This window comes from Podarcis tiliguerta, assembly GCF_965153285.1.
Source record: "Podarcis tiliguerta genome assembly, chromosome: 9".
NCBI lineage: Eukaryota > Metazoa > Chordata > Lepidosauria > Squamata > Lacertidae > Podarcis > Podarcis tiliguerta.
This window is the reverse complement of record NC_139542.1, coordinates 49,186,570-49,211,224: the sequence shown is the minus strand read 5'-3', so window position 1 is coordinate 49,211,224 and position 24,655 is coordinate 49,186,570. Positions and strand designations below refer to the sequence as shown.

The following is a 24,655-nucleotide window of genomic DNA, read 5'->3' as shown; positions in this document are numbered from 1 at the left end:
AAACTTATTTATAAATAAGTTTATAAATAAAATATTCTTAAAACTACCAATAAAAACAGGATTTGCAGCAATGGTGCTTCTAAATTCTTCAGCACTGATAGCCCAACTAGTTTAATAAAGTTGCTAGTTATACCTGATGTGTTGTTTTGTTCAGGTATTCTTTATGAGATTTCACCCTGCGGATTTCTGTATAGTAGTATGTCTGTGCGTGTTCATAGAAGGCATTCTCTAACCTATGAAAGAAAATGTCAACTGCTTAAAAATGAAATAAGTGTCTTAATACTTCACTGTATCAATAACTAACTGCCTTGCTTCAAACACATTCACCCCCACAAATCTTAAAGCTTATGTATATCAGCAGCATGGAACAGGAGCACACAGCTTTTCCAGAAATAAAATGGTGGTGGATTCATTACGTTTCAACAGAAATACGTAACATGTAGGTAATGGGTGTATTCAAGAGTTCCATAAAATGTTGATGTAAACACACTTGGTAGAGAATTAATACACATGAAAGAAAATGTGTTAAATTGTGGAGAGGTTTTTAAAATGCTTATTTTCTAAAAACTTGCCTTATAATTGCTCAGAAGCAGCAGAGGCTGTTCTATTAGGGTAAACTGGGCACTACCTCACCAAACTCAGTCTGCCCTCAGCCAGCCCTACTTGCCTGTCTTTTCAACTGCAACCAGTCCACAGGGTAGCATTGCTTGACAGTTTCTTCCTCCTTAGTCTCAGTGTTGGCCTTGCAGAACTCAGCAGGGAGGATGCGGACAAAACTAAAATGCATTTGCTCTGCGTTTCATTGCCTCTGGCTCCATCTACTGTTGGGTTCCCTGCCTTCTTCCCCACCAGCCTCAATAGGTACCAGTCACCACGGCTCAGAAGCAAGTTCCACTGAGTGCAATGTGACTCTCAAACAAGCGCGAGGATGATTTCGGCCATGGTAAAAAAATAACTAAAGAAAAGCCTGCCTCTCACATAATTTACTTACCTTATAATATAACCTACAAGGTGATCAGTATGTGGCAAAACGAACAGTGACTTTCCAGAGAGGTCACAAGCATTGCATAAAGCCGCTGCCCTTTCAGAAGCAATAACATCTTCTCCTAAAATAAAATTTAAAAAATGCTGAACTATCTACTTTCTGAAAATCTGTCAAAGGGCGGCAGATTGTCACATTCACGGTACACTATTAACCATCGTTTACATGACATGCAAATGAGTTCATTGTGCACTACAACATATAAGATGAATGGTTCCCCTTTGAACCAAGTGTGGAGTTAATTTTTTTCTGAGCTGGAAGAAAAGACAAAGACCGTGAGACCTACAGGAACAACACTGCTGTTGCAGTTGATTACAATATATCCAAACCCACGGTGCACTAGATTCCTAAAAGAACGTCAAACTTCACCGTAAGGACAGCGTGAAAGGCTTTTAACACAAATAAAAAGGAACCTAGAAAACCTGGTTACCAGAGAGAAAAGTGGGATATGACTATACACCCCATAAAAGGCTTTCAAACCAGTCTCAGCTCTGTCATCTGTCTCCAGCCAAAGACAGATATACTGTATGCTTTTAATTCTTTTGCTTTTAACTTGTTTTTATTTTATTGTGTGTTTTGCTATTGTTGTAAACCGCTGTGATACATTTCTATGATACAGTGGTATATGAAAATGTTTATAAATACATAAAATAACTGCTACTGAAAAACATTCAACCTACAGTAATACCAAGTCCCCCCCCCCCTTTTTTTATGGCACACATTTCTGCCTTCTATTGAAAAAGAGGTGTATTTCACAACTTCAGTTTACTGTGTTCCTTTATTTCAAATCTGATCATTTTAGCTTTCAATTGTACTTCACCTGGAGGTAACGGTGTTTTCTTCTGAATCAAAACCACAGCAACTTTTGTGTTTCTTCCCTGCAAACTCTGCCTGTAAGAACAATAAATAACATCAAACTGAGGATGGTAAGCATGCAAGCCTTTAGACCATACATACTGCAAAATATGTTTAGTAATAAATGTTGCCTGACTCAAGAGATAACGGAGTGTGCCTCTGGGGGTGAAGTCAAACCAAACATTTAGTACAACCTTAACTAAAAGGAGGCATTCTGTTTTTGTTTTAAAGAAAGCAATAGAACTCAACAGCAGGCTTTCTCTATTTCCACTTATGTTAGATTTCCCAAAGGTGTAAACTAAGTAAACTAAGATGGTATGTGTGCTTTTTTAAAAAGTAGCATTTCAAACATGGGGATGAATTCAACATAGTGCAACAGCAATCATTCTGTCAGCACAAGCATTTCAGCTTGCCAGTCCGAATGATGACCCCTTTCATCTCACCAACTGGGTGGGGAGAGGCAGGGGGAAGAGAAAGAGAAAGCCCTGTTGTCCTTCCAGAGGTCCTTGCACTGGCTTCCACTAGTTTCCAAACTTTTTCAATTGCAGAGCACTTTTCAGGAGGGAAAATCGTCACAGAGTACTACTGTTGCCTTTATGCCAAAGGCGTGTGTTTATTTATTTGCTAAGCACTTGGAGATGTTTCAGGGAGACCAAGTGCTCCACGGAGCACAGTTTGGGAACCACTGCACTAATGGAACTCATTAAGTTAAATCCAGCCTATGGTTAGACTTCTGCTGTAAAAGCACCCTTACATATGTAAGTTACAGTGCAATTCTACACTCAGAAGTAAGTCCCAATGACTTCAGAATTGCACCCTGCTTATCTGTCTTGAAAGTGGAAGAAAGGAGCTTGCGAATGATGACTTTCCCCCAAATATGTTTGTATTAACCCATTAGTAAGCTAATACCTAAGAAATCTTTTGAAATCATACCTGACAATTTCAACTCTAGTAGCACACTCTGACTGTTTTTCTTTCCACTGGGGCTCGTCCCAGTCCAGTTCATAAAACACCACAACAAGTGCAGGCACCAAGTTCAGGTGTTTGTTCATCCAGCCAGTCTTCAAGATTCCTTTTGGAATGTACCATTCATACGTTGTTCTCTGCAAGCATTGACAAACAAGGTGAGCTGCTCTCTCTGTTCTTATACAAGTTTGGGTGACTGATATATTTACACCAGGACTCTGCTTTATCCCATGTCCTTCTCAATCACAGCTACCAGATGTACAATAAAGGATCAAAACTTTCTCTTCTCTATGCTAATCACCAACCTTACTGCCTAGAGCAGAATACACTTGGGGGAAAGTTTCATTATACTTAGGAGGACTTTATACGTAAACATGCTTCATTGTAAGAAAGCAAGAATCACAATCTACTCTAGCATCTTGTTCTCACAATGGCCAACCAGATGCCTATGGGAAGCCTTGCAAACAGGACATGAACATGACTGTATTCTACCCACCCGCACCTCCCAGCACCTGATATTAAAAGATTCCAACTTTGGTGGCAGAGAATAGCCATTATGGCCAGAAGCTGATGATAGTCCTATCCTCCATGAATTTGCCTAATCTCTCTTTAAAGTTGGTGCCCATCACATCTTGGGGGAGCATATTCCTATGCATTTGAGCAAAGCACTTTCTTTTGCCCATTCTGAATCTTCCAAGGTCCTGGATTCTAGTATCATAAAGGAGGGAGATTCTCCCAATCCACGTTCTCTGAACCATGCATAATCTTATACACCTCTATCATTCCCATTTCCCCCCTAAATTAGAAAGGCACAAATGTTGTAACTTTTCCTCACAGAGGAATTGCTCAAACCCCTTGATCATTTTGGTAGCACTTTTCCAAATTGTTTTGCAACTCTACAATTTCCTTCTTGAGGCGAGGGTACCAGAACTGTGGATAGCATTTCAAGTGGCCTCAACAAAGATTTGTACAATGGTATTATAATATTGGTTTTTAAATTTCCAATCTGTTTCCTAATGATTCCTAATGTGATATTCCCATTTTAACAGCTACTGCACAATGAAACAACATCTTCACAGAGCTATCCACTAAAACCCCAAGACTTTGCTCCAGGTCAGTCAGGTCAGACCTAACTAGCATATATAAGAAATCAGGACTTCCCGTCCCTCAGTGTATATCACTTTATACTCACTTACAGTGAATTGTTTTCGCCATTTTAATGCCCATTCACCCAGTCTGGAAATAATGTTTTGGAGCGCCTCACAATTTTTTTGTTTGTTTCACTGTTCACCCCTAACACAGACTATGAATGGACAGGTTAAAAACAGAAGTCTCAATATGGATTCTTGGGTGACTCTACTTTCTAAATCCCTCCATTGTGAGAACTGTCAATTTATTCCTAAAATAGTCTCAAGTAGAGTTGCAAAGCATGCTTTGGTTTGTGTCACATACAGAATAAGGCTTCTAGCCTAGATAATAACTCAGTTTTTAGATTTAAGCTACAATTCTATGCTTCCTTTTGAAAGTATCCCTTTAGCTATGCTGATTCCAGCATTCAATTAACCTTCAAGTGGAAAACTGATTATACAAAGAAGTACAAGAATCACTGCAAATAGCAAGTAATTCATATTAAATATATTTTACAATCAAGACATAATCCTTTACTTCCAAACATAAAACGAAAAGCAATACCTTTGTCCTACATTTAGGATATTCATGATCCCCAGGGAGTACTTTGAAAGAAATTGGTACTCTGTCCGCTCTCCTGTTTGCACAAAAGGCGTCCCAAACTGCCCGATGAACAGCATTATACACTACATCCAAACCCGTGAGTGTAACGAAGGCCATAGGACGGCAGCATAGTTCCACAGGAAAGTCCCATTGCGAAGGGCTCATCGTTAGGGTTGGTTCGCAGGGAAATCTGAAACAGTTAGTATACCTTTCAATGAACTGGTCTGTTACTCAGATACATTTATTGTTATTCTGGGACACCGATAGTCAAAGAGAAAGAAAAGCCTCTGCTAAAGAAAATAAAAATACCTCTGACTAAATTCTTCCCAAATGTAAGCTGATACGACATGCAATAGTAAATAAAATCTTAGGATTGAAAGAGGCACAGCTTCCCCCACCTTGATAGCAGTATATGGAATCAAAGAATTGTAGAGTTGGAAAAAACTCCAAGGGTCATCCAGTCCAACCCAGGAATCTCAACACGCGGTTCCCAACCAATCTGAAACCATACCGGACCCTGCTTAGCTTTGCAAACTCCGCAGCCTGAAATGGCTTAGCCATGAATGACCAAGCGGCTTCCTAGAAGGTTTCGCCCAACTTTCCCCGAGCTTCTCGGCGGTGTCCCTGCTCGCCCGAGGCCGCTTGCCGGCGCTTTCCCTCCGCGGCCCCTCCCGGAGCCAGTCATGGCGCTCCCGACAGCTGACAGCGCCTGACCCTCCCGCGTCTCCTTCCCCTCGCAGCCCACCACGCCCCGCGCGGCCCCGCTCCACCCGCACCTGCGCCGCTGCGGAAGAAGCAGCTCCCCCTCAGCGCCACAGGCGGCCCCGCTCAACTTCCACCGGCGCAGTCCATGGGAAAGGCCCGACCGAACCACGGAGGAAAGAAGGGGAAAGGGTCCAGCAGCAGCCCAAGGCCTGACTGAAGAGCCCAGCAAACAAGCCGCGGGTTGGGAGGAGGGGTGCGAAACCAGCTGAGAGCGACGTCTGCAGCTGCCCAATGAGCGCCAAGACTCATCAAGGGACGAAACCATTGGAGCGCGGGCAGCGTTAGAGTTCGACGAAGAGCCAATGAGGACCAGGAAAGAGGTCGGACTGGCGTAAGGGAACCGAAGCGAGCCAGAGGGCGTGTCTGAAAGAGCCTGTGGCCAATAGCCAGCCGGGAACAAGATGCGGAAGGGTGGACCCCCACGCCCAATAGGAAGGGCGGGGAGGACGCGGGTGCCGTGAGCCCGCCTCCTCTTGTCATTTTCGGCGCACGCGCACGGGTAGGCGGCTGTCGGGATCGGTCGGGGCTGCGTGGATCTCGCCCTGGCGGAGAGGAGGGCGTCGCGATCACCTGGGAGGAGGGACGGTGGGCAGTGAAAGGGGTTGGGGGGGGGGCTCCTGTTTCCTCCGGTGTCGCGCCATGACGGCGAACGAAGACCAGGAGGTGAGTGAGGATTGAAAGGTTTTGGTGATGATGGGGAGAAGGGCAGAGTTTCATCCGCTGCACAAGTAGAGAATCAACAGGCGAAGTTCTCTCCCCCCCCCCCCGCTCTGTCTCTCGGGGGCAGGCGCTGCACCTGTTGAGCTTCTGCCTGCCGCAGCCAAAAGCTTGCACAGGCAACATGGGGCATTGCTCAGTTGCTTAGAGCAACGATGCTGATAATGCAGAGGTTGCAATTTCGATCCCCATATGAGACAGATGCATGGCAGGGGGTTGCACTAGATGATCCTTGTGGTCCCTTCCAACTCTCCTATGAACGGAGCAGAGGTGGGCAGAATTTAGACTAGCACTCACTACTGGATATCTAGGTAATTTGCAGAAGATCCGGAAGGTTTCCTGACTCTGAAGTGTCCTGACAATAGCAAGAATTAGGCTGCGGGGCGGGGGGGGGGGGAGATGGGTTGCAAGAGTGGGCATCTTTGCAGAAGGGTCTTGCGAGCTTGGTTCCAATCCAGATCTCAAGTGCTAGAGCAGAGCTTATGTGCAGAGACATCCTGTTCCTTAATTCTGAACAGACTTGCCTTGCTAAACCACTGTTTTGCACCTCCATCTGTTTGGGCCCACCCCTACATTACAGAAGTTAGCATGCTTAAAAACCTCAGGATAATTTTGGTAATTTACTCACTACAGTTGTCAACACCAAGTAGGCAATACCCTGATTAAGTGGTTTTTCAACTAGTGTGGCATGGCACCCTGGGGTGCCTTGAATGATGGTCATGGGTGCAACACTGTCATCTATCCCTCTTTCCTTCCCTCATCCTCTGATGTCCTCTCGCGTCTCAGCCTCCCAAAGGCTTGCACAGCTGTTAATTGTGGCAGACCTGGCTGCAAGCTCCGCAGGCGAATGCTGCCTCTGGGGCTGGTCAGGGGGTGCTGGTTGCCAGGAGCTGAAGCAGCCTCAGAGTAAGCAAGCAAGCGGGCGAGGGAGACCAGCTAGCCAGTCCACCAGCCCTTGCTGTTGGGAATGGACAGACAAGTCCCAGGCCCCTATGGGGCAGTGTGTGGAGGCACCCCTCTTTGGGGCACGGAGGGGCAGCTCAGAGACCAGGGGCGGCAGTATTGGCTGCCCAGAGGACTCCCAAGAAGAGGGGGAGAGGAGGCTGAGGGAACATTCCACAAGGGAGAACGTTCAAAAAGGTGAGAGTTTGCCTGCTCTGCAGGCAAGGGGTGACATAACTGGGCTTTTGAGCCACACAGGGGTACCACTGAAAGAATGTAGTTGCTCAAGGGAGCCGTGGACTCAAAAAGGTTGAAAACCTCTGCCCTGATTGAAAGCCGGAAGGGAGCACAGCTTGGTGGGACCATAGCTTGGTGGTAGAGTCTGCAGACCAGACACACAGACCCCACATATACTTTCACAAAGACAACCTACCATCTTTACTTTTGCTACACAGTAGAATACCCAGTACTTATGTGCTCATTACATACTCCGTTCCAACAAGATGTAAACATTGGATTTGGGTAATATTTTTTGTTGTATTCTTCATATTGAATAATTCTATCAATTCTATAAATACAAATATCCAAATTTATCTGTTGTATATAATATGTATTTTCATGTTTTCTTTTCTTAACTTTGCCTTGGATTTAAAGAACTGCATTAGAGAGCATATGCCTAATGGAACTTTGGGCTTCTGTTTCTCAAAACAGCAGTCTCCCAGGCCACATAGTAAATGGGTTGTGAAGCAAGGGAGACAGGGGACACTTTCAAAGTGCTGTAGCTTGAAGTATGACACAAGGCACTATTGTCCATAAGTGGGGGGAATCAAAAAGTTACAGTGGTACCTCAGTTTAAGAACAGCCCTGTTTACGAACTCTACAAAACTGTAAGTAGTGTCCCGGTTTGCAAACTTTACCTTGGTCTAAGAGCGGAATCTGAACGGTTCAAGGGCACCGGCGGCGGGAGCCCTCATTAGGGAAAGTGCGCCTCAGTTTAAGAACAGTTTCGGTTTAAAAACAGACTTCCAGAATGGATTAAGTTTGTAAACCGAGGTACCACTGTATAGGGAGTACCATGCACAGAATACTCCTACAATCTTTCTACATGTGTATATGCATTTTAAGGTCTTGTACAAAACAGTGAAAATTAATCATAACTGCTTTTTTTTAAAAAAAGCAAATGTAAAATAAAATAGGGCTTTTGGTTCTGTCCAGACTATTTGAAAAAGTACAGGCACCCACCCCAGTTACATGTATTCAGGTGATGTGTGACTGCGCATATGCATGCCATTGGAAACCAGAATTAGGGGGAAAGACCTGAAGTGCCTCAATAAAGCCCTGCTGCACCTCCGGCTCACGAGGAGACCCTCCCTAGAGCCCAAAGGGGACATCCTCTTTGGGGCAGGTCTCCTTGCAAGCTTGAAGTGCAGCAGGGTGCTTCCCACTTAACACACAATTCATTTATGCTTGCAGGTGGCCAGAACCTAACCCCCATGTAAGTCAGGAGTCACCTGTATCATTGACTGTAGTGCGCTTTGAATAATAATCCCTGTAGTTGAAAACATTTGGTCCTATAAAGTATTCATATTGTTTATTGTCTTTCTTTTATTTCATACCCAACATAATACACCTCTGCTAGGTTGGTGTTATCATTAGTAAGGTAAAGGTAAAGGCACCCCTGAACATTAGGTCCAGTCGCGGATAACTCTGGGGTTGCGGCGCTCATCTCGCTTTACTGGCCGAGGGAGCCAGTGTACAGCTTCCTGGTCATGTGGCCAGTATGACTAAGTCGCTTCTGGTGAAACGGAAATGCCGTTTACCTTCCCGCTGGAGTGGTACCTATTTATCTACTTGCCCTTTGACGTGCTTTCGAACAGTTAGGTTGGCAGGAGCAGGGACCGAGCAACGGAAGCTCACCCCATCACGGGGATTTGAACCGCCGACCTTCTGATCGGTAAGCCCAAGCTCTGTGATTTAACCCACAGCGCATCAGTAGTAGTAGTATTAAACCCTTTTTTATTTAATGTTCTCTTTTAAAAAATTATTTTGAACTAAGGTTGAAGGTGATGAAATTAATATCAAATATTAATACTTAAACAGACTGTACACAATTTAAATGGTTAAGAAGACCAAGACCACTACTGGCTAAGTATCTTTGGCCCTTTCCTGCAGCGTTACCCTAAGGACTATTTTGTGTTTTAAAGATTTGTGCAAATGTTCTCTTTAGCTTTTAAAAATATTAATAGTTTTCTTGTTCTTTCCTTCAGATGGAGCTAGAAGCATTACGCTCTATTTATGAAGGTGATGAGTGTTTTAGGGAACTTAGCCCCATTTCCTTTCAATATAGGGTGAGTTTGCATGAGGATTTATTACAGAAAAGTAATCTGTGTTGACTTGAACTAAGTCCCAATTCTTCCAAGACATATGCATGTATCTGAGGTAGCTCATAGTTTTTACTGTTTTTGTTAATTGATTTATTGATTAATTGCATGCATTTACTGTGATTTAGCTATTGTACTCTGCTTTGGGATTATTTTATAGGAAAAGTGGGTAACAATTTTTTAAAGAAAAAAGTACACCACCTGTCTAATACAGTTGTGAATGAAAGAATATTTAACTTTTAACTTCAATAGCCACATTTATTTTCATAGGATTGCCAGCATGTAATTTGTGAAGTCGAGCTCAGATTCATGCTGTTATCCAGCAATCTCATTTGAATTAAGCAATAATTATTTGAATTAAGAATAATTTGAAGTAATAATTAAACAGTAATAATACTGTGTTTATTCAGAATGAGGAAAGTTACCTATGGAGCAAATGTCTTTTTTATTATTGTTTTCTAATGGCAGCTGCATGGATTCCTGTGAAGTAATATTTTACATTTGTATCGATTAGTGTTGCAGTCGTCTTATCTGAAGACTCAATTCTATGGATGATGATAATCATAAAAATCAACAGTGAAGGATCCTTGTTATAAAACAAATATATTTCAGTATTTCTTCCATTGGTTTAAAAATGGGGGGGGGGGGGGTCTGGATTCTTCTTACACTGCCATGCTTTATAAATATTTTCCAGATAGGTGAAAATGGAGACCCTAAAGCTTTCTTGATAGAAATATCATGGCCAGAAACATACCCTCAAACTGCTCCAGTCATCTCTATGGATGCATTCTTCAATAACTCTATGTAAGTATTCCAGATTCTTATAGTGGCATTCCTTCTGGAATAGCCTTCTTTTGCATCTGTCCCTAAAAGGAGGTTCTATTATTTCTCCTAGAGCCTCCACCATAAAGCAAAGTATATTGAACAAATTAATGGAAGAAGTTGAAGTTAACCTTGGTACCTCTATGACATACACAATTTTTGAATACGCCAAAGATAATAAAGAGCTGTTTATGGAAAACCAACCCATTAATATTGCGGTAAGCTGATAACTTGTTAATATATCTCAAAATACTAGTGTTTCCCCCCAAATATTAAGAGGTTAATGCCAAACTGCCACTGCAAGAATAAGTTCACATTTCTAGAAAAGCTTCACTTTCCTATAGTAAACTAGTAACTGTTTGCCTCAGGTACAATTCGGTATTCTGGATGTTGTTAGTAAAAATGGCTGATTATCATACCTAGAATTGTATATTGTTCACTGGCTACAATATATAAAACTCCATGTATTGTTAACAAGGGTTATGATAAGTTGCAACACAAATATACTTATCTCATAATGAGCTTTCATAGCCAGTAAATGCAAAGTTTCCAGTGTAGAAAAGTATAGATGAAGATCTGAAGCAATTGGATCTTTACTAAATGGGAACCCAAGGATGAGAGAAAGTGCCAATAAATTACAGAAATATCTTATTAACAAATTACGTTTTTTAGACAGCTTTGAACAACTGCATCTCAACAGGACATCCAGATGCAGCACAAACTAGTAAGAAAAAAGAGAAAAAGGAACAATTGACCAAAACACAAAAACGAAAGTTAGCAGATAAAACAGGTGTGTATGGTGTAGTTCATATGTTTCTTTTAGATCTTTTTAAAAGATGCATTTTGTTATTGTATGAATTAGGAGATTTAACAAATGTTTGTCAAAGTACAGGATTTTACCAATGTTTGTATATTAAGTTTATATTTTTGTGCAGGATAATGTTTATTAAAGCTCTCTGTGTGTGTGTGTGACTACAGTTAATCTTTCAGTAGTTATTGAGTTGGCTCCCATAAAAAGATCAAGCCATGGTTTGGTACTGTGACAGGGGTAGGCAACCGAAGGCCCGGTGACCGGATGCGGCCCAATCGCCTCCTCAATCACAGACGGTCCGGAAATCAGTGTGTTTTTACATGAGTAGAATGTGTCCTTTTATTTAAAATGCATCTCTGGGTTATTTGTGGGGCATAGGAATTCGTTCATTTCCTCCCCAAAAAATATAGTCCGGCCCATCACATGGTGTGAGGGACGGTGGACCGGCCCACGGCTGAAAAAGATTGCTGACCCCTGCACTATGAGAATGAACCCTGTGTTCACGTCGTCCTTCCTTCCCACTCCCCTTATGAACCCCATTTAATTATTTAGTGTGTGGCTGCAAATAATAGTTTGCATTTTGAATCTTGCAGCAAGCTGTGGTTTGCTGCAAACCAGGAAGTGGTTAATTAAAATCTGAAATTTGAAAATTAACAGCTTGTTTGTGGTGTTTTGAATAGATCACAAAGGAGAGCTTCCTCGAGGATGGAATTGGGTTGATGTAATAAAGGTAACATACATCGCAGTTGAAAATTATTTAATACATATATATTTAAGAGACTTCAGCAGTGTCTAATCTGTTACTCTCCCTTTCCCTTCTTTTTGTTAACCATTTTGGACATGGATGGCATTGGGATTCTCTTCTTGTCCTTATGTAGCATGTAAGTATTTCAGTCTTCCTGAATTGTTGTACTAGTTTTGAGATACCTTTAATTCCAAGGTTATTTGGGATACTTTCTCCTTTTTGATAGGTTTTTAGGGCACTTATCCTAAACATGAAAAGAAATCCTATTGAATTATGTCCACGTATTTTTTTTAACAAATTCAGAAGTACCGGCTAACCAGCCTACCACTTTTGTGAAAAGAATATTAATTGTTAGAACTTTTCAACCAAATCTGATATATAATACTGAATATGCAAGAAAGTGGAAATCAAAATATTGTGTGATGTTCCCAGTGTTTGTAAATATGTGATTAATACAGGTTAACTGTTTACAAATAAGTTCAATGCCCACATGTGGAATTGCCATCTCCCTGCATGCTTGCATTCCTCCATTGTTGTAATTACGTTGTACACTAGCCTGCTTCACATATCACCTTAAACCAATGCCTAATTTCCCTCCTGTACTTCATCACACTGCATATTCACTTTTAAACTACAGCTAAGCTCACCATGGTATAAAGTGATATGCAAACAAGGCCATTGACTATAGTGCTAAGTGATGGTTTGCATGTGTGAAGGAATGATCACAGAAGAATCACAACAAATAAAACTTTTTAGTAGTTTAATGTTAATTAAAAAACAACAACAATACTTTAAGGGCTGTCCAGGCAGGCTGTCTAATAAAGTGGTAAAACATGTCTTCTGAGTTTCATTAAGGTTGCCACAAAGCATCTGATGAACTGCCCCAGGCCAAGATAAACCTTTTTGTTTCCATGCACTGAGATTCTGATCAATGCTATAGTCCCAGGTCCGTACTCTCAGGGTTTCTTTTTTTACTGTATGTCTCGCCAACCCTTTCAGCAACTTTTTGTATAAGGAGCTCTCTTCACTTTGGCAGTAAATCGGTTTTTACACCTGTTACTGAATGTTGTGACATTCTAAATACTAGCAGTACCAGTCTCAGATACCTGCCTTTAAGAAAGAAAAAAGTTAACAGAAAATCTGCAGATTGGGGCCAAGAAAAATGGTTGCTACTGAATATTTTAATCTTTTTTTCAGCTAAGCAAAACTGGCTCCAAGGAAGATGAATAGGAGGACACTGATATAGGAAAACATCAGCTTTTACTACAACACTGTTTGGAATCAACTGCCATATTCTCTCTTTTTTCATTTACATTTTATAAAATGACAGTAATCTGAAAAGGTGTGCTTACCTAGAGGGAAATGTTTTTGGTATCCATAATCACTTTCTTCATATCACATGTTTGCCTTTAAAGAAATTAGGCTGAAGATTGTCTCCTATTTGGATGTCAACTATCAGGACTCTGAATATAACAATATGTAATTTGCTTTTATACTGTTTGACCCTGTACTAAATCATGCAAAACTGGAAAGTGAGTCATCTAATGCTCTAGCTGCTGGTCTTATTTTATATTTCTTTTTGCATAGCTTCTTCAGTGTTATTTCAAATACTATTCATTGCTGATCCAGCTTTTCAGATGAAATCTACAATGACAGGCTAAATTTTGGAAAAAATATTGGATCTTCCTGAACCGTGGTATTCTTGAAATGCATTTTTTCAACCCAATCCCATGGTCTCCCTCTAGCACAGCTTCCCAGCTGTAATATAGTCACAGTCCTAGAAAGCAAAACAGGATCATGAGGTATAAAAGATAAGGTATCAACTTTTATTCCCATGGCACATCTGCAGTTGCCTACCAGCCACTAATGATGCCCTTGCATTGGTACAATCCCTGGATCAATTATCAGCCCATGGCAAAGAATAAATGCAAACATTATATGATTGAGCCAGTACACATGGTGTCCCATGCACAACTAGAGAGAGATGGTTCCACCTCTCCATGTTATAGGGAGGTAGCAGTAGGCAGAAACTACAACCACCAGGCCTCCCTTCAGACAGGGATTAAATCTTCTGCCAATCCACAGCCTACAATGATAATACTTTTGCCAGGCAAACAAGAAGGGAAGAAAGGAGAACCATTCCACTGGCAACCCAATATCCTAGTGAGCAGATCATGGGCTCTGAGAATTGTGAGCCCTTGAACGAGATTTGAGATTTGCTCTGGGATCAGTGATCATACACTGACAACTGTCGGAACACTCCACATAGCTTATATGTTGGTGTCTTCCATGAAGAGAAAAGAGATTTTGCTAATGGAGAAGTCAGAGGCAAGAAAGGAGGAACAGTATGGTAGGAGCTCACAGCAGAAAGCAGCAGGAGTTATCTGGTAGTTTGTTGGGATGGAACAATGTCAGACAGAAGAGAATGAAGTCACTGCCTGCCACAGGAATTAGCACAAGTCAGACCCACAATGTGGCTTTTGTAGCTACCCAAAAACCTATGCTATGGCACACACCCTTTCCCCCAACCAGTGATGGCCAAACTTGGCCCTCCAGCTGTTTTGGGACTACAATTCCCATCATCCCTGACCACTGGTCCTGTTAGCTAGGGATGATGGGAGTTGTAGTCCCAAAACAGCTGGAGGGCCAAGTTTGGCCATCACTGCCCCAAACCATGTTTAGATGCAACTGGATAGACCAGGTGTGACTCGCATTTGGAGCTGCAACTTGCAGGAATGGGATAGTAGAAACTTCATAGACATTGGGTTGCAAGTTCAATCCCTTGATGAAATATCCTAGCAGAAGAGGCTGGAAAAAAGCTGAATGTATAGACAAACTTGAGGAAGGGCAGCGCTACAGCCAATGGGAGTCAACGGTTCATGAGCCAATAGCCCCATTTAAATATTTGCTTGCCTTGCATAGAAGCTGAGGTGTTTTAATCTTTTTTTACAGTTGATTTTAATTAACTTTAAATGTGTTTAATGACTTTAACTGTTTTTGTTGATAATTTTAATAGTTCTTGTGAACTACTTAGAGGTTTTACTACAGTCAAGCAGTTTTCAAATTTGGTTGAATAAATAAAATAAAGTTATGCCCCAGAATGCCATCATTTCTCCCAGCTCCTTTCATCCCAGCCATGAACCTTTTCCCATAAACCTTTGGTTGGTTGCCAGTAGCCACTGTAGAGGCAATGCCCCATTTGTACACACCCTTCTACTACTTGATTTATTATTACATCAACACGTAACCAGGTTAAGTGGGTGGTAAATTCAATAAATACTACTACTACTACTACAGCATAGAAAGCTAGTGAATTGTTGGGATACACTTTGTTACTCTAGCTAATGCTCCAGTGGCCACAGACCTCGTCAGGTCATTAATTATGGGGGAATATTGAAATCCACAAGGCTTACTTGCTGAGTCCCTCCAGTTTCAGCCAAATCATCCCACCTCTTTTATAAGCATAACAAAAGATACACATCCCAATACAAATGAAACTATCCTATTCTATCCAGAGCCACTGTTATTTGACAGCAATGTATCTTACCTTTTATCAATGAAGTTACTGTTCTTCACTCATCCACAAAGTTGATGGGCTAACTATAATTTCACTTCTGATAATTATTATTTTTTAAATGGGTAATTAGAATTCTGATAGGACTCCAGTCCAAAATACACTGGGGAGTACACTTCATTGAATTCAGAACTTCTGAGTAAACCTGCATAGAACTCCACTGTATGAAAAACTGTGATGAAAAAATAACTAGAACTAACCCACCAGTACATTTTCTCTGTTGGAAATGCATTTATGGTACAGTAGTTTGTATTTTTCCTCTCAAAAGGTAGCACAGTACCCGCCCTAAATGCTGGGTGCCATTTATTTCTGTTTGTTATTTTCTTCCTTTGGAAAAATAGGAGTTGTCATGTTTTCTTGTATATGTTAATGAATAAAGAGATGGATATAACCACCAAATGGGTAGATAAAACGGAATTTTGCATAGATGTGCCGTCTTGTATCTAAAAGTTCTCTTTACTGTTTAAATAGTAATAGAGTATAAGATGCCTTAATGCCATCTAATTTTTATTGTGGGAAAGGAGGGATTTAAATAAATATATATTTATCTGCCGTGTTGTGTGTTTATTTGCATTTAGGCCCTGTGCATACAGTGGGCCAAAGTTAAGCAGAAACTTCAACTGTAGAGTTCAGCACATATTTCAATCTGCTATTAAAATCTTTGTGACTTCAACCTGCTTCAATTTGGCTGGGCAGCATTGTGTGTTTCTGTAACAATATGCTACAAGACTCTTGGAGAGCCCTGTTGCAGCCGGCCATAGGCCTATTTAGCACAGCATCCTGTTCTCACAGTGACAAACTGGAAGGCTGCAAGCAGGAGATGAGCACAAGATTGGGTTGGGGCGGGTGTTTTCCCCCAGATGGAACTCACCAGAACTCAGTTCCAGCACCTCTCTGGTGGGCGCCATTGCCACTATAAGAGAACAAGGGAGGCGTTCATGGTGAGCACCTCTTTTTCTAGAAAAATAACACTGGCAACATAGCTCCACCAACCTGAGATTCCCAGTAACATGCTGCCTCGAACAGTGTGGGTAGAACATAGCCATCATGGAAGGGGAGATAGAGCAACAGCGGATGAGTTGGCATGTAATACACAGAATAAAATAAATGCATGAAATGTCCTGGTGTTGAGGCTGTGAGCAAACTGGTGGAATGTTTCTGTTGTAAATAACAATTTCAAACAAGGAAAACTGATGAAAGTGGGATAATTTTAGGAGAGGAAGACTGTTCCAGGAACAGTTTCGCCTGCTCCATGTTTTCTCCCCTGCCATTGGGGAATCAATATAGGATCCAGACCTACATATCCTCCCAAATAAGTAAATTAAATAGCATGATCAACAGATTGGATCAGAGGCCAAGTTATATTTTGACAACTCCCGCCTTTCTACAATGTTATATCTGCACTTCTTTGAAATTTAATTAGAGCCATCACAAAAATGAACAGGATATTCAGGCACTCGGCTATGTAATTTTTAGCACAGTGAATACCTACATAAATTATTGCGCCTTTCACACAAAAGTAGTTTCTATGAAAGGAATCCAGATATTAAACATCTAACATCTTTGTCGTGAGCACCTGTATTTCTGCTGATGGGGGGACGGGACTAACATTTGAGACTGCCAGGTATGGAAAATAGAGTGCTTTTGTTCAATAGCTCCCCAAGGGAGAGGAAACTCAGTTTATGCAGAGTAGAAATTTAGTTACCATGACAATTTATCTGAATAGACCAGTTGGGGGGGAAACAAACAAACCGAAATTGCTTGTCTCCTTTCTGCTGCCACTTGACATGAAGTCAGAATTGGTAGGATCTTGAAGGAAAACCTTGAAAGGTAGGATATCTGAATACTTCAGACACACTGGTTGATCTTTAGTTGCATTGTAGGGCGCACACTGCTTCTGCACTTTCCTTGTAATTAAAATATCTTAAAATAGCCCACCCCAATGGTCATCCGAGCTGGGACTAATGGGAGTTGTAGTCCCACTTCCCAGGACGGTGCGAGGACCAATTTTGGGGTTGCAACCAGCTTGGGTGGAAATTCTGATACCCTTTCCCTTGCCGGATCATGGTGTGGGTAAGAGGTGCTGTACCATTTAAGGTAAGCGGACTTTGTAGTCCAAAACATCAGGAGGCTGCCTAAGAATATATTGCAGCAAAACCACCTCTGTCTTCCAGCTGTGTTCTTTCGCTTAAAAAATGTGCAGGCAGAAGTTGCTTCCAATTATAACTTCTAATACAATTATCTGAATTTGCCCTGTGTTGTGGTTTCAACAGAGTTAGTTATCTCATTCAGTAAGGCAACTGTAACAATCCTCACCAAACTGCTCAAACTTGAGACCAACTGAAATAATTTCACAGTGGTTCTGTGTGGTTGGTCCCATGTTGCATCATTGTCTTCTATAAAGCTGTACCATGTGTGATAGGCAGGCTGTGGTTTAGGGACCAACTATCCTGATGAGCCATTTCAACTCTACTGATTGGGAAACAATTGTTGCCGCTCAATCTAGCATGATTGATTTTGTATAATTAATAAATTTGTTCATTGTTAGCTACCAGCAAAAAACAGCCACCTAACAAACTCCAGACAACACTGGCTTAATTATTTTTCGCAACAATTTGTATAGGAATCTGTTTTGAGCTAACTGTAATTGTAATAAAGTGAGATAACAAATAAAGGTAGAGATTCATATCGAGTGCTGAACACATTCTTATGAGTCCATTAATAACGTTCAGCTATTGGGGTTGTTTTTCTCTTCCCACTTTTTTATTTGGCTTTGGAGCTGACTGTTCTAGCCAACAGCTCTTAAAAGGAGGCTAAAATCTGAATAGCAAGTCAAACAGGTTTTGCCACTGCATGTTGCTATGGGTTAGCGCTGCCTGGGAATCAGTAAACTTACTCACTTCCATACGCCAAGAGGCAGAGAAGAAAAATAGCACTGGGAAGAGAGATGGGTTTTTTGTTTGCTATTTGGAAGCATCTGTGGGAGAGAAAATCCTACTACGTCATAGGTATTTTGTAAATACGTGTTATACTTCTCAAAGGGAAATGTGAAATTATAAGTTTGCAACTGGCTGGTAATACTTTCAGTTATGCAGCAGTACCTGTAATTAGATTTGTGCCCTGCTGTCTTCTTACTAAATCTGTTCTCTTCTTACTAAAATTATAACTTTGGAAGGAAGCATAAGATGTTCGGTTATATGTTTTGGAGTACAACTAACTGATTCTTAGCTCAGGAGAGAGCTAAAACAATCTGCCAATACCCAAGAGGCAATGAAATAAAACTTTCCTCTAAGCTGACTTTCTACATTTTCTGACTTTAAACATCTGTGCAAAAACCATGTGGGCAGCTTACACAAAAGGATATTTGTCTCAGAAGCCTCTACATACAGTAAGTACCTTTTGAGTAAATCTTAGATATTTTATTAAAACTATAATTTAAAACTAGTTTTACTATGTTGGTTTCTGTTCTAAAACTTTGTATTTTACCCTCACCTTTTTGGAGGTGGTATCTGGGCTGTGTAAGAACCCCAGTGTTAAAAAGCATAGATGAACGATACCTAACCCTTGTATTATTTTCAACTCAAAACTGTCAGCAGATTTCAACACATTATGAATATTGAAAGGTTATGATCTCCTTATCTAAAACGTTGTTTCAAAATAAATTTCAGCAAGGCATTTGACAAGGTGCCCCATGATATTCTTGTAAAGAAGCTGGTAAAATGCGGGCTTGACTATGCTACCACTCAGTGGATTTGTAACTGGCTGACTGACCGGACCCAAAGGGTGCTCATCAATGGTTCCTCTTCATCCTGGAGAAGAGTGACTAGTGGGGTGCCACAGGGTTCTGTCTTGGGCCCGGTCTTATTCAACATCTTTATCAACGACTTGGATGATGGACTCAAGGGCATCCTGATCAAATTTGCAGATGACACCAAACTGGGAGGGGTGGCTAACACCCCAGAAGACAGGATCACACTTCAAAACGACCTTGACAGATTAGAGAACTGGGCCAAAACAAACAAGATGAATTTTAACAGGGAGAAATGTAAAGTATTGCACTTGGGCAAAAAAAATGAGAGGCACAAATACAAGATGGGTGACACCTGGCTTGAGAGCAGTACATGTGAAAAGGATCTAGGAGTCTTGGTTGACCACAAACTTAACATGAGCCAACAGTGTGACGCGGCAGCTAAAAAAGCCAATGCAATTCTGGGCTGCATCAATAGGAGTATAGCATCTAGATCAAGGGAAGTTATAGTGCCACTGTATTCTGCTCTGGTCAGACCTCACCTGGAGTACTGTGTCCAGTTCTGGGCACCACAGTTCAAGAAGGACACTGACAAACTAGAACGTGTACAGAGGAGGGCAACCAAAATGGTCAAAGGCCTGGAAACAATGCCTTATGAGGATCGGCTAAGGGAGCTGGGCATGTTTAGCCTGGAGAAGAGGAGGTTAAGGGGTGATATGATAGCCATGTTCAAATATATAAAAGGATGTCACATAGAGGAGGGAGAAAGGTTGTTTTCTGCTGCTCCAGAGAAGCGGACACGGAGCAATGGATACAAACTACAAGAAAGAAGATTCCACCTAAACATTAGGAAGAACTTCCTGACAGTAAGAGCTGTTCGACAGTGGAATTTGCTGCCAAGGAGTGTGGTGGAGTCTCCTTCTTTGGAGGTCTTTAAGCAGAGGCTTGACAACCATATGTCAGGAGTGCTCTGATGGTGTTTCCTGCTTGGCAGGGGGTTGGACTGGATGACCCTTGTGGTCTCTTCCAACTCTATGATTCTATGATTCTATGATTCTAAATCTGCTGTTCAATTTTTATGCTAGCTTTTATATTATTAGAGGCGATATATACTCCCTCCTCTGTATCTTCATTTCAATTTAAAAGTGCCCAATCTTTCTGTTAAATTCTCACAGATTAAGAAAGGGAGAATAGATGTAATATATCGTACTTACTTATTTACAACATTTTTATGCTGCTTATCAACAAAGTCATCTAGGTGTTTCGAAAAGTTATGAATCAATAAATACAGAATCACCATCAAATAGAATCAGGACCAATTAAGAACATATCAACACAGCCAACATAAAACCATTAGAAGCCGGCATAAAATGAGCATGTGCCCTAGGCCCATGCAGACACAGAAGCAGGCTCAGCCTATTTTGCTGCCTGAGGTGAAATAGCAAGCGGCTGCCCGACACATGCACCACACACACGACCTTACCTCTGGCCTTGCTAACCAGTTGCACGGCTGCAACTTCTGGATTTCAGCAAGATCCTGTGAGATCATGCGGTGGCCTCCGTGCACCGCAGCCACTTTTCACTTATCTGGTGGTATCAGTTTGCCCTTCCAGCAGCCCAGTGATCTCATCTGCATTTTCAAGGCCTGCCTGAATAAGGAGATCTTAGCCTGCAGGAGGAAGGGTAACAAAGAGGGGAGGCAGTCTAACTTCTCTTGGGAGGGAATTCCACAATATGGAAGCGACCATGGAAAAAGCTCTCTCTTGCATCACCCCCACCCATGGGTCCTATGTTGATGGGATCAAGAGAAGATGCTCACCTGAGGATCTTGCAGTGGCATAGCGTGGGGGGTGCAGGGGGGGGCCCGGCCGCACTGGGCGCAACATCTGGAGGTTAGGGTTAGGGGGCGCAAATCCACGGGTTAGGGGGCACTAATCCACGGGTTAGGGGGCACAAACTACTTGCCTTGCCCCGGGTGCTGACAACCCACGCTACGCCACTGGGATCTTGGCATCTGCATAAGCTTTATAGGGACATACAATCTTTCAGAAGGCCTGGGTCCAAACCACATAGGGCTTTGTAGGTCATAACCAGCACTTTCAATTATGCTTGGAAATGCACAAGTAGCCTGCGAAGTTGGTTTAACAAAAGAGTAAAATTCTCCCTGAAACCTGCTCCACTCAATAATCTGGTTGCAGCATTCTGGGCCAGCTAAAGTTTCTGAACACTCTCCTTTGGATTTGGGGGTGGGGTGGGGGTTCCAAACACTTTGCGTAGAATTATATAAAACATTATTTTGTTATGTATTTTGTATACAGATACAGATTCATTTTTATAAAATTGGTACACACCATTTCCAGAGCCTATGTAGCCTTTTCTAGTCTTGCAACAATAGGCATTATTTTTATCTGGCTTTGGCTGAATGCGTAGTTTGCAAAATTGAGGCACAGCAAAATTTTATGCTGTATTTCCTACAGGGTGACAAAGAAACAATTGTTTTACCTTCAATTCATAAAAGACGATTGGATAATATTGTGACTGTAAGTATTTTAACAATAATGCACTTTTCATTATATGTGGTGGAGTTCTAGCCCTGCTTACTTGAAAGTAAATTGCACTGTGGTCAGTGAGGTTTACTCCCTAATCAAGTTTCTTTAGGAATCACAACCTAAATTTCTATCACTGTTGATTAGCATGTAACTTGATGCTCCTCCAGACAACCTATTTATTCAGCATTCATCCAGACTTTTTTAAAAATAATAATAATTAAGCATTCATCCAGACTTGCTTGCACGAAGCATATGTTGTGGTTAGACTTTTCCCAATCTAATTAAGCATTCCTCTTGATTTGATTATGTGGGGGTAGTTATGAGTATACTTCCTGATTTGTTTTGTAGGATCTTTACACATATTTCCATTTATCCTTCGTACATCCCACATTTTTAAATACATTTCCTCATCACTTTCCATACTGCAAAATATCTGGGTTTCTTTTAAAGTGGATTTGTTGTGCTAGGGCAACAGAGCATTTAAATCCACTTTAATTGTACAAACCTAACATCCAGTATACGACTGAAACCTTCCCACAATAAAGTGTCAGTCTGAAGACACCATCGGTTAGCCTGTGGAATATTAAGAATAGCTGGGTAATCAAATAAAGTATATACGGTAGTGCTTTAATTTAATTTAATTTAATTATTTAATTTGTATTTTTGTTTTTATTTTGTATTTTTGTATTTTTATGTTGGGAACTGCCCTGAGATCTTTGGATGAAGTGTATAGAAATGTAATAAATTAATGAAATGAAAGGGATTATACCAAACCTGCCACATGCATTTATTTTTCTTTTTAGCCTTCCGGTAATTTGCATAGCCGAGGACACTCTAGAAGCCTCCAAGAATTGTTCTTCTCCCCACAGATGTCACATTCACAGAAATATGTGTGCAAAGATATTTGCTCAAAATGGACTGGGGTGAGTTACTGTTCTGGCTTGATGGTGAGGTTAATGAGGTGTTGTGTATTCCCAAAGCATGAATGGTTTAATAACCTAAGTACAGTAATAGCATAATCCTAGGAAATGCAAAAAAAAAGCCTTGTTGTCATACACTGATACAAGCATATGTTTAAAGGAAGTTGAAATCAAAGGAGAACCAATAACTTTCCTGCTTTTTAAATAGAAGTACTATTAATTATTACGGTGTTCCGTGTGCTGCGCTGGCTCGCCAGATGCAGCTTGTCACGCTGGCCACGTGACCCGGAAGTGTCTGCAGACAGCGCTGGCTCCCGGCCTCTAGAGTGAGATGAGCGCACAACCCTAGAGTCTGGCAAGACTGGCCCGTACGGGCAGGGGTACCTTTACCTTTTAACCTTACTATTAATTATTAGGAGCTCTGGTTTCAGCATGAGTATCATTCATCCCAGGGAAGCTATGAATCGCTGTTAGAAAATATATTTCTTCCCATTTATGTGAACAGAACCGTCACTATAGTTCAGTCGCTAGAGCATGAGACTCTTAGTGGGTTTGAGCCCAATGTAGGGCAAAAAGATTCCTGCATAGCAGGAGGTTGGCCTAGCAGACCCTCCAAGTGTCCCAATTTCCCAGGGACACCCCTGATTTAGAGAAGCCGTCCCGGTTTCTGATTTGGTCCTGGAATGTCCCACTTTTCCTAGGATGTCCCTGTTTTCATTGTAGAAATGTTGGAGGGTATGGAGTTATCAAACCCTCGAATCGTCTGAAGGCAAACTTGTATAGGGAAGGTTTTCGGTTTTTTAAATGTTTAGTGTTTTATTATGTTTTTATATATGTTGGAAGCTGCCTAGAGTGGCTGGGGCAACCCAGTAAGATGTGTGGGGTATGAACAGTAAAATTATCATTATGGAATGGGACGTCCCTATTTTCATCGGAGAAATGTTGAAGGGTGTAGACTTGTTGGCCCTTGTGGTCCCTTCCAACTCTACAAGTCTATGATACTACAAGTAAAATTTCACATGATGTATATATTCATCAGCAATGTTCTCATGTGGACCCTTGGGGCATTAAAAAGAAACTTTTGTAGGGTCAAAACATTCTTGAAAGATTCACAAATTTTGGCCCATTTACATCTCTCTGGCCACATCTGTACTGCACATTTAAAGCAGTATCATACCTCTTCAAGCAGCCATGTCTTTCCCAAAAGGATTCTAGGAAGTATAGTTTGTTAAGGGTACTGAGAGTTTTAGGAGACCCCAACTCCTTACAGAGTTACAATTCCCCAAGTACCTTGGGAATAGGCATTGATTGTTAAACTACACTAGAAATTAGCTCTGTAAGGGGAAGAGCGGTCATTAAAAGTATTACCTCACCATCAGTAAATTCCCTCATTTACCATTTTTATATTATATTATTAAATTACTTCTAGAAACAAAAATGTCATTGGCATGTACCGTATATGAAAATAACTGAAGAAACAGACATGCAAGTGAGGAAACACTTAAAGGTAGGTAATTACTTGCCTTTAAATTTTTTGAAAGGGGTGGAAAACAAAATGTCCCTAACATTTGCTTTGTTTATCACTAGCACTGCACGTCTTTCCATTTTGCGAAAAGCTTGAGACACACATCAGAGGATAAAAGTCAATCACATGTGAGAAACCCAGAGATGTTTATTCTAAGGGTAAGACAGAAATCACCAGATGATGAGAATTATATGGATAAGGATTTTGTTATTTATATGCCGCCCATCTGACTGGGTTGCCCCAGTCAGTCTGGGCTGCTCCCAACAAAATATTAAAAGCACAATAAAACTTCCCTGAACAGGGCTGCTGTTTAGGCATCTTCCAAAAGTCAAATAGTTGTTTGACATCTGATGGGAGGGCATTCCTGTGTGGTGTCAGGAGACGCTGCGGGGACCCGCACAGCCTGGTGTGCGGTTGTGCTGACCTGTGCAGCATCCCCAATACTGTGTAGTTGTTGCAGCCTTCCGCTAGTATGTTTCTATATTATTCTGCAGTGCCAGGTGATTCCAATAACAGATATTGTATTGGTCTCTCCTTTCCCTATGCATTGCTGTCCATGTAT

The 24,655-nt window shown here is 41.4% G+C and overlaps 3 protein-coding genes across 12 annotated transcripts in view; 2 read left to right on the top strand and 1 right to left on the bottom strand.

The window, feature by feature from the left end:
* TRAPPC11 (trafficking protein particle complex subunit 11) overlaps positions 1–5,682 on the bottom strand; it is a 71,319-nt gene extending 65,637 nt beyond the window's left edge. For 4 of the 6 annotated variants that reach the window (XM_083458041.1, XM_083458039.1, XM_083458040.1 and 1 more), the window contains exons 1-6: positions 5,371–5,682; positions 4,556–4,784; positions 2,831–3,000; positions 1,863–1,933; positions 992–1,106; positions 134–233 (exon numbers count right to left, since the gene is read on the bottom strand). In XM_083458041.1, coding sequence (XP_083314167.1) covers positions 134–233; positions 992–1,106; positions 1,863–1,933; positions 2,831–3,000; positions 4,556–4,784; positions 5,371–5,624 — 939 coding nt within the window. In that variant the 5' untranslated portion in view covers positions 5,625–5,682. Of the gene's footprint in view, positions 1–133; positions 234–991; positions 1,107–1,862; positions 1,934–2,830; positions 3,001–4,555; positions 4,785–4,992; positions 5,336–5,370 lie in introns of those variants that run through there. The other 2 variants (XM_083458043.1, XM_083458042.1) reach the window with 2 other exon arrangements.
* A 95-nt stretch (positions 5,683–5,777) lies between these two features.
* Positions 5,778–15,903, top strand: RWDD4 (RWD domain containing 4). Of its 2 annotated transcripts, XM_083458506.1 has the most exons (7): positions 5,778–6,022; positions 9,286–9,366; positions 10,094–10,203; positions 10,295–10,439; positions 10,894–11,011; positions 11,713–11,762; positions 12,975–15,903. In XM_083458506.1, exons 1-7 carry the CDS (start codon positions 5,999–6,001, stop codon positions 13,005–13,007), a joined length of 561 nt encoding a protein of 186 aa, XP_083314632.1. In that variant the 5' UTR covers positions 5,778–5,998; the 3' UTR covers positions 13,008–15,903. The 2 variants fall into 2 exon arrangements, with proteins under 2 accessions (XP_083314632.1, XP_083314631.1); XM_083458505.1 differs by having other exon boundaries at positions 5,849–6,022; positions 11,713–15,903.
* A 2,239-nt stretch (positions 15,904–18,142) lies between these two features.
* The window catches only part of LOC310685490 (uncharacterized protein), a 39,746-nt gene continuing 33,233 nt past the window's right edge, over positions 18,143–24,655 (top strand). For 2 of the 4 annotated variants that reach the window (XM_083457711.1, XM_083457710.1), the window contains exons 1-5: positions 18,160–18,739; positions 21,577–21,639; positions 22,452–22,571; positions 23,998–24,075; positions 24,156–24,251. In XM_083457711.1, coding sequence (XP_083313837.1) covers positions 18,689–18,739; positions 21,577–21,639; positions 22,452–22,571; positions 23,998–24,075; positions 24,156–24,251 — 408 coding nt within the window. In that variant the 5' untranslated portion in view covers positions 18,160–18,688. Of the gene's footprint in view, positions 18,740–21,576; positions 21,640–22,451; positions 22,572–23,997; positions 24,076–24,155; positions 24,252–24,655 lie in introns of all 4 variants that reach the window. The other 2 variants (XR_014515324.1, XM_083457712.1) reach the window with 2 other exon arrangements.

Excerpts from the sequence above, each read along its gene's own strand:
- RWDD4 (XM_083458505.1), top strand. The coding sequence starts at position 5,999 with ATGACGGCGAACGAAGACCAGGAG. Across the intron at positions 9,367-10,093 it reads CCATTTCCTTTCAATATAGG|ATAGGTGAAAATGGAGACCC; the intron begins GTGAGTTTGCAT and ends AATATTTTCCAG. Across the intron at positions 10,204-10,294 it reads GCATTCTTCAATAACTCTAT|AGCCTCCACCATAAAGCAAA; the intron begins GTAAGTATTCCA and ends TATTTCTCCTAG.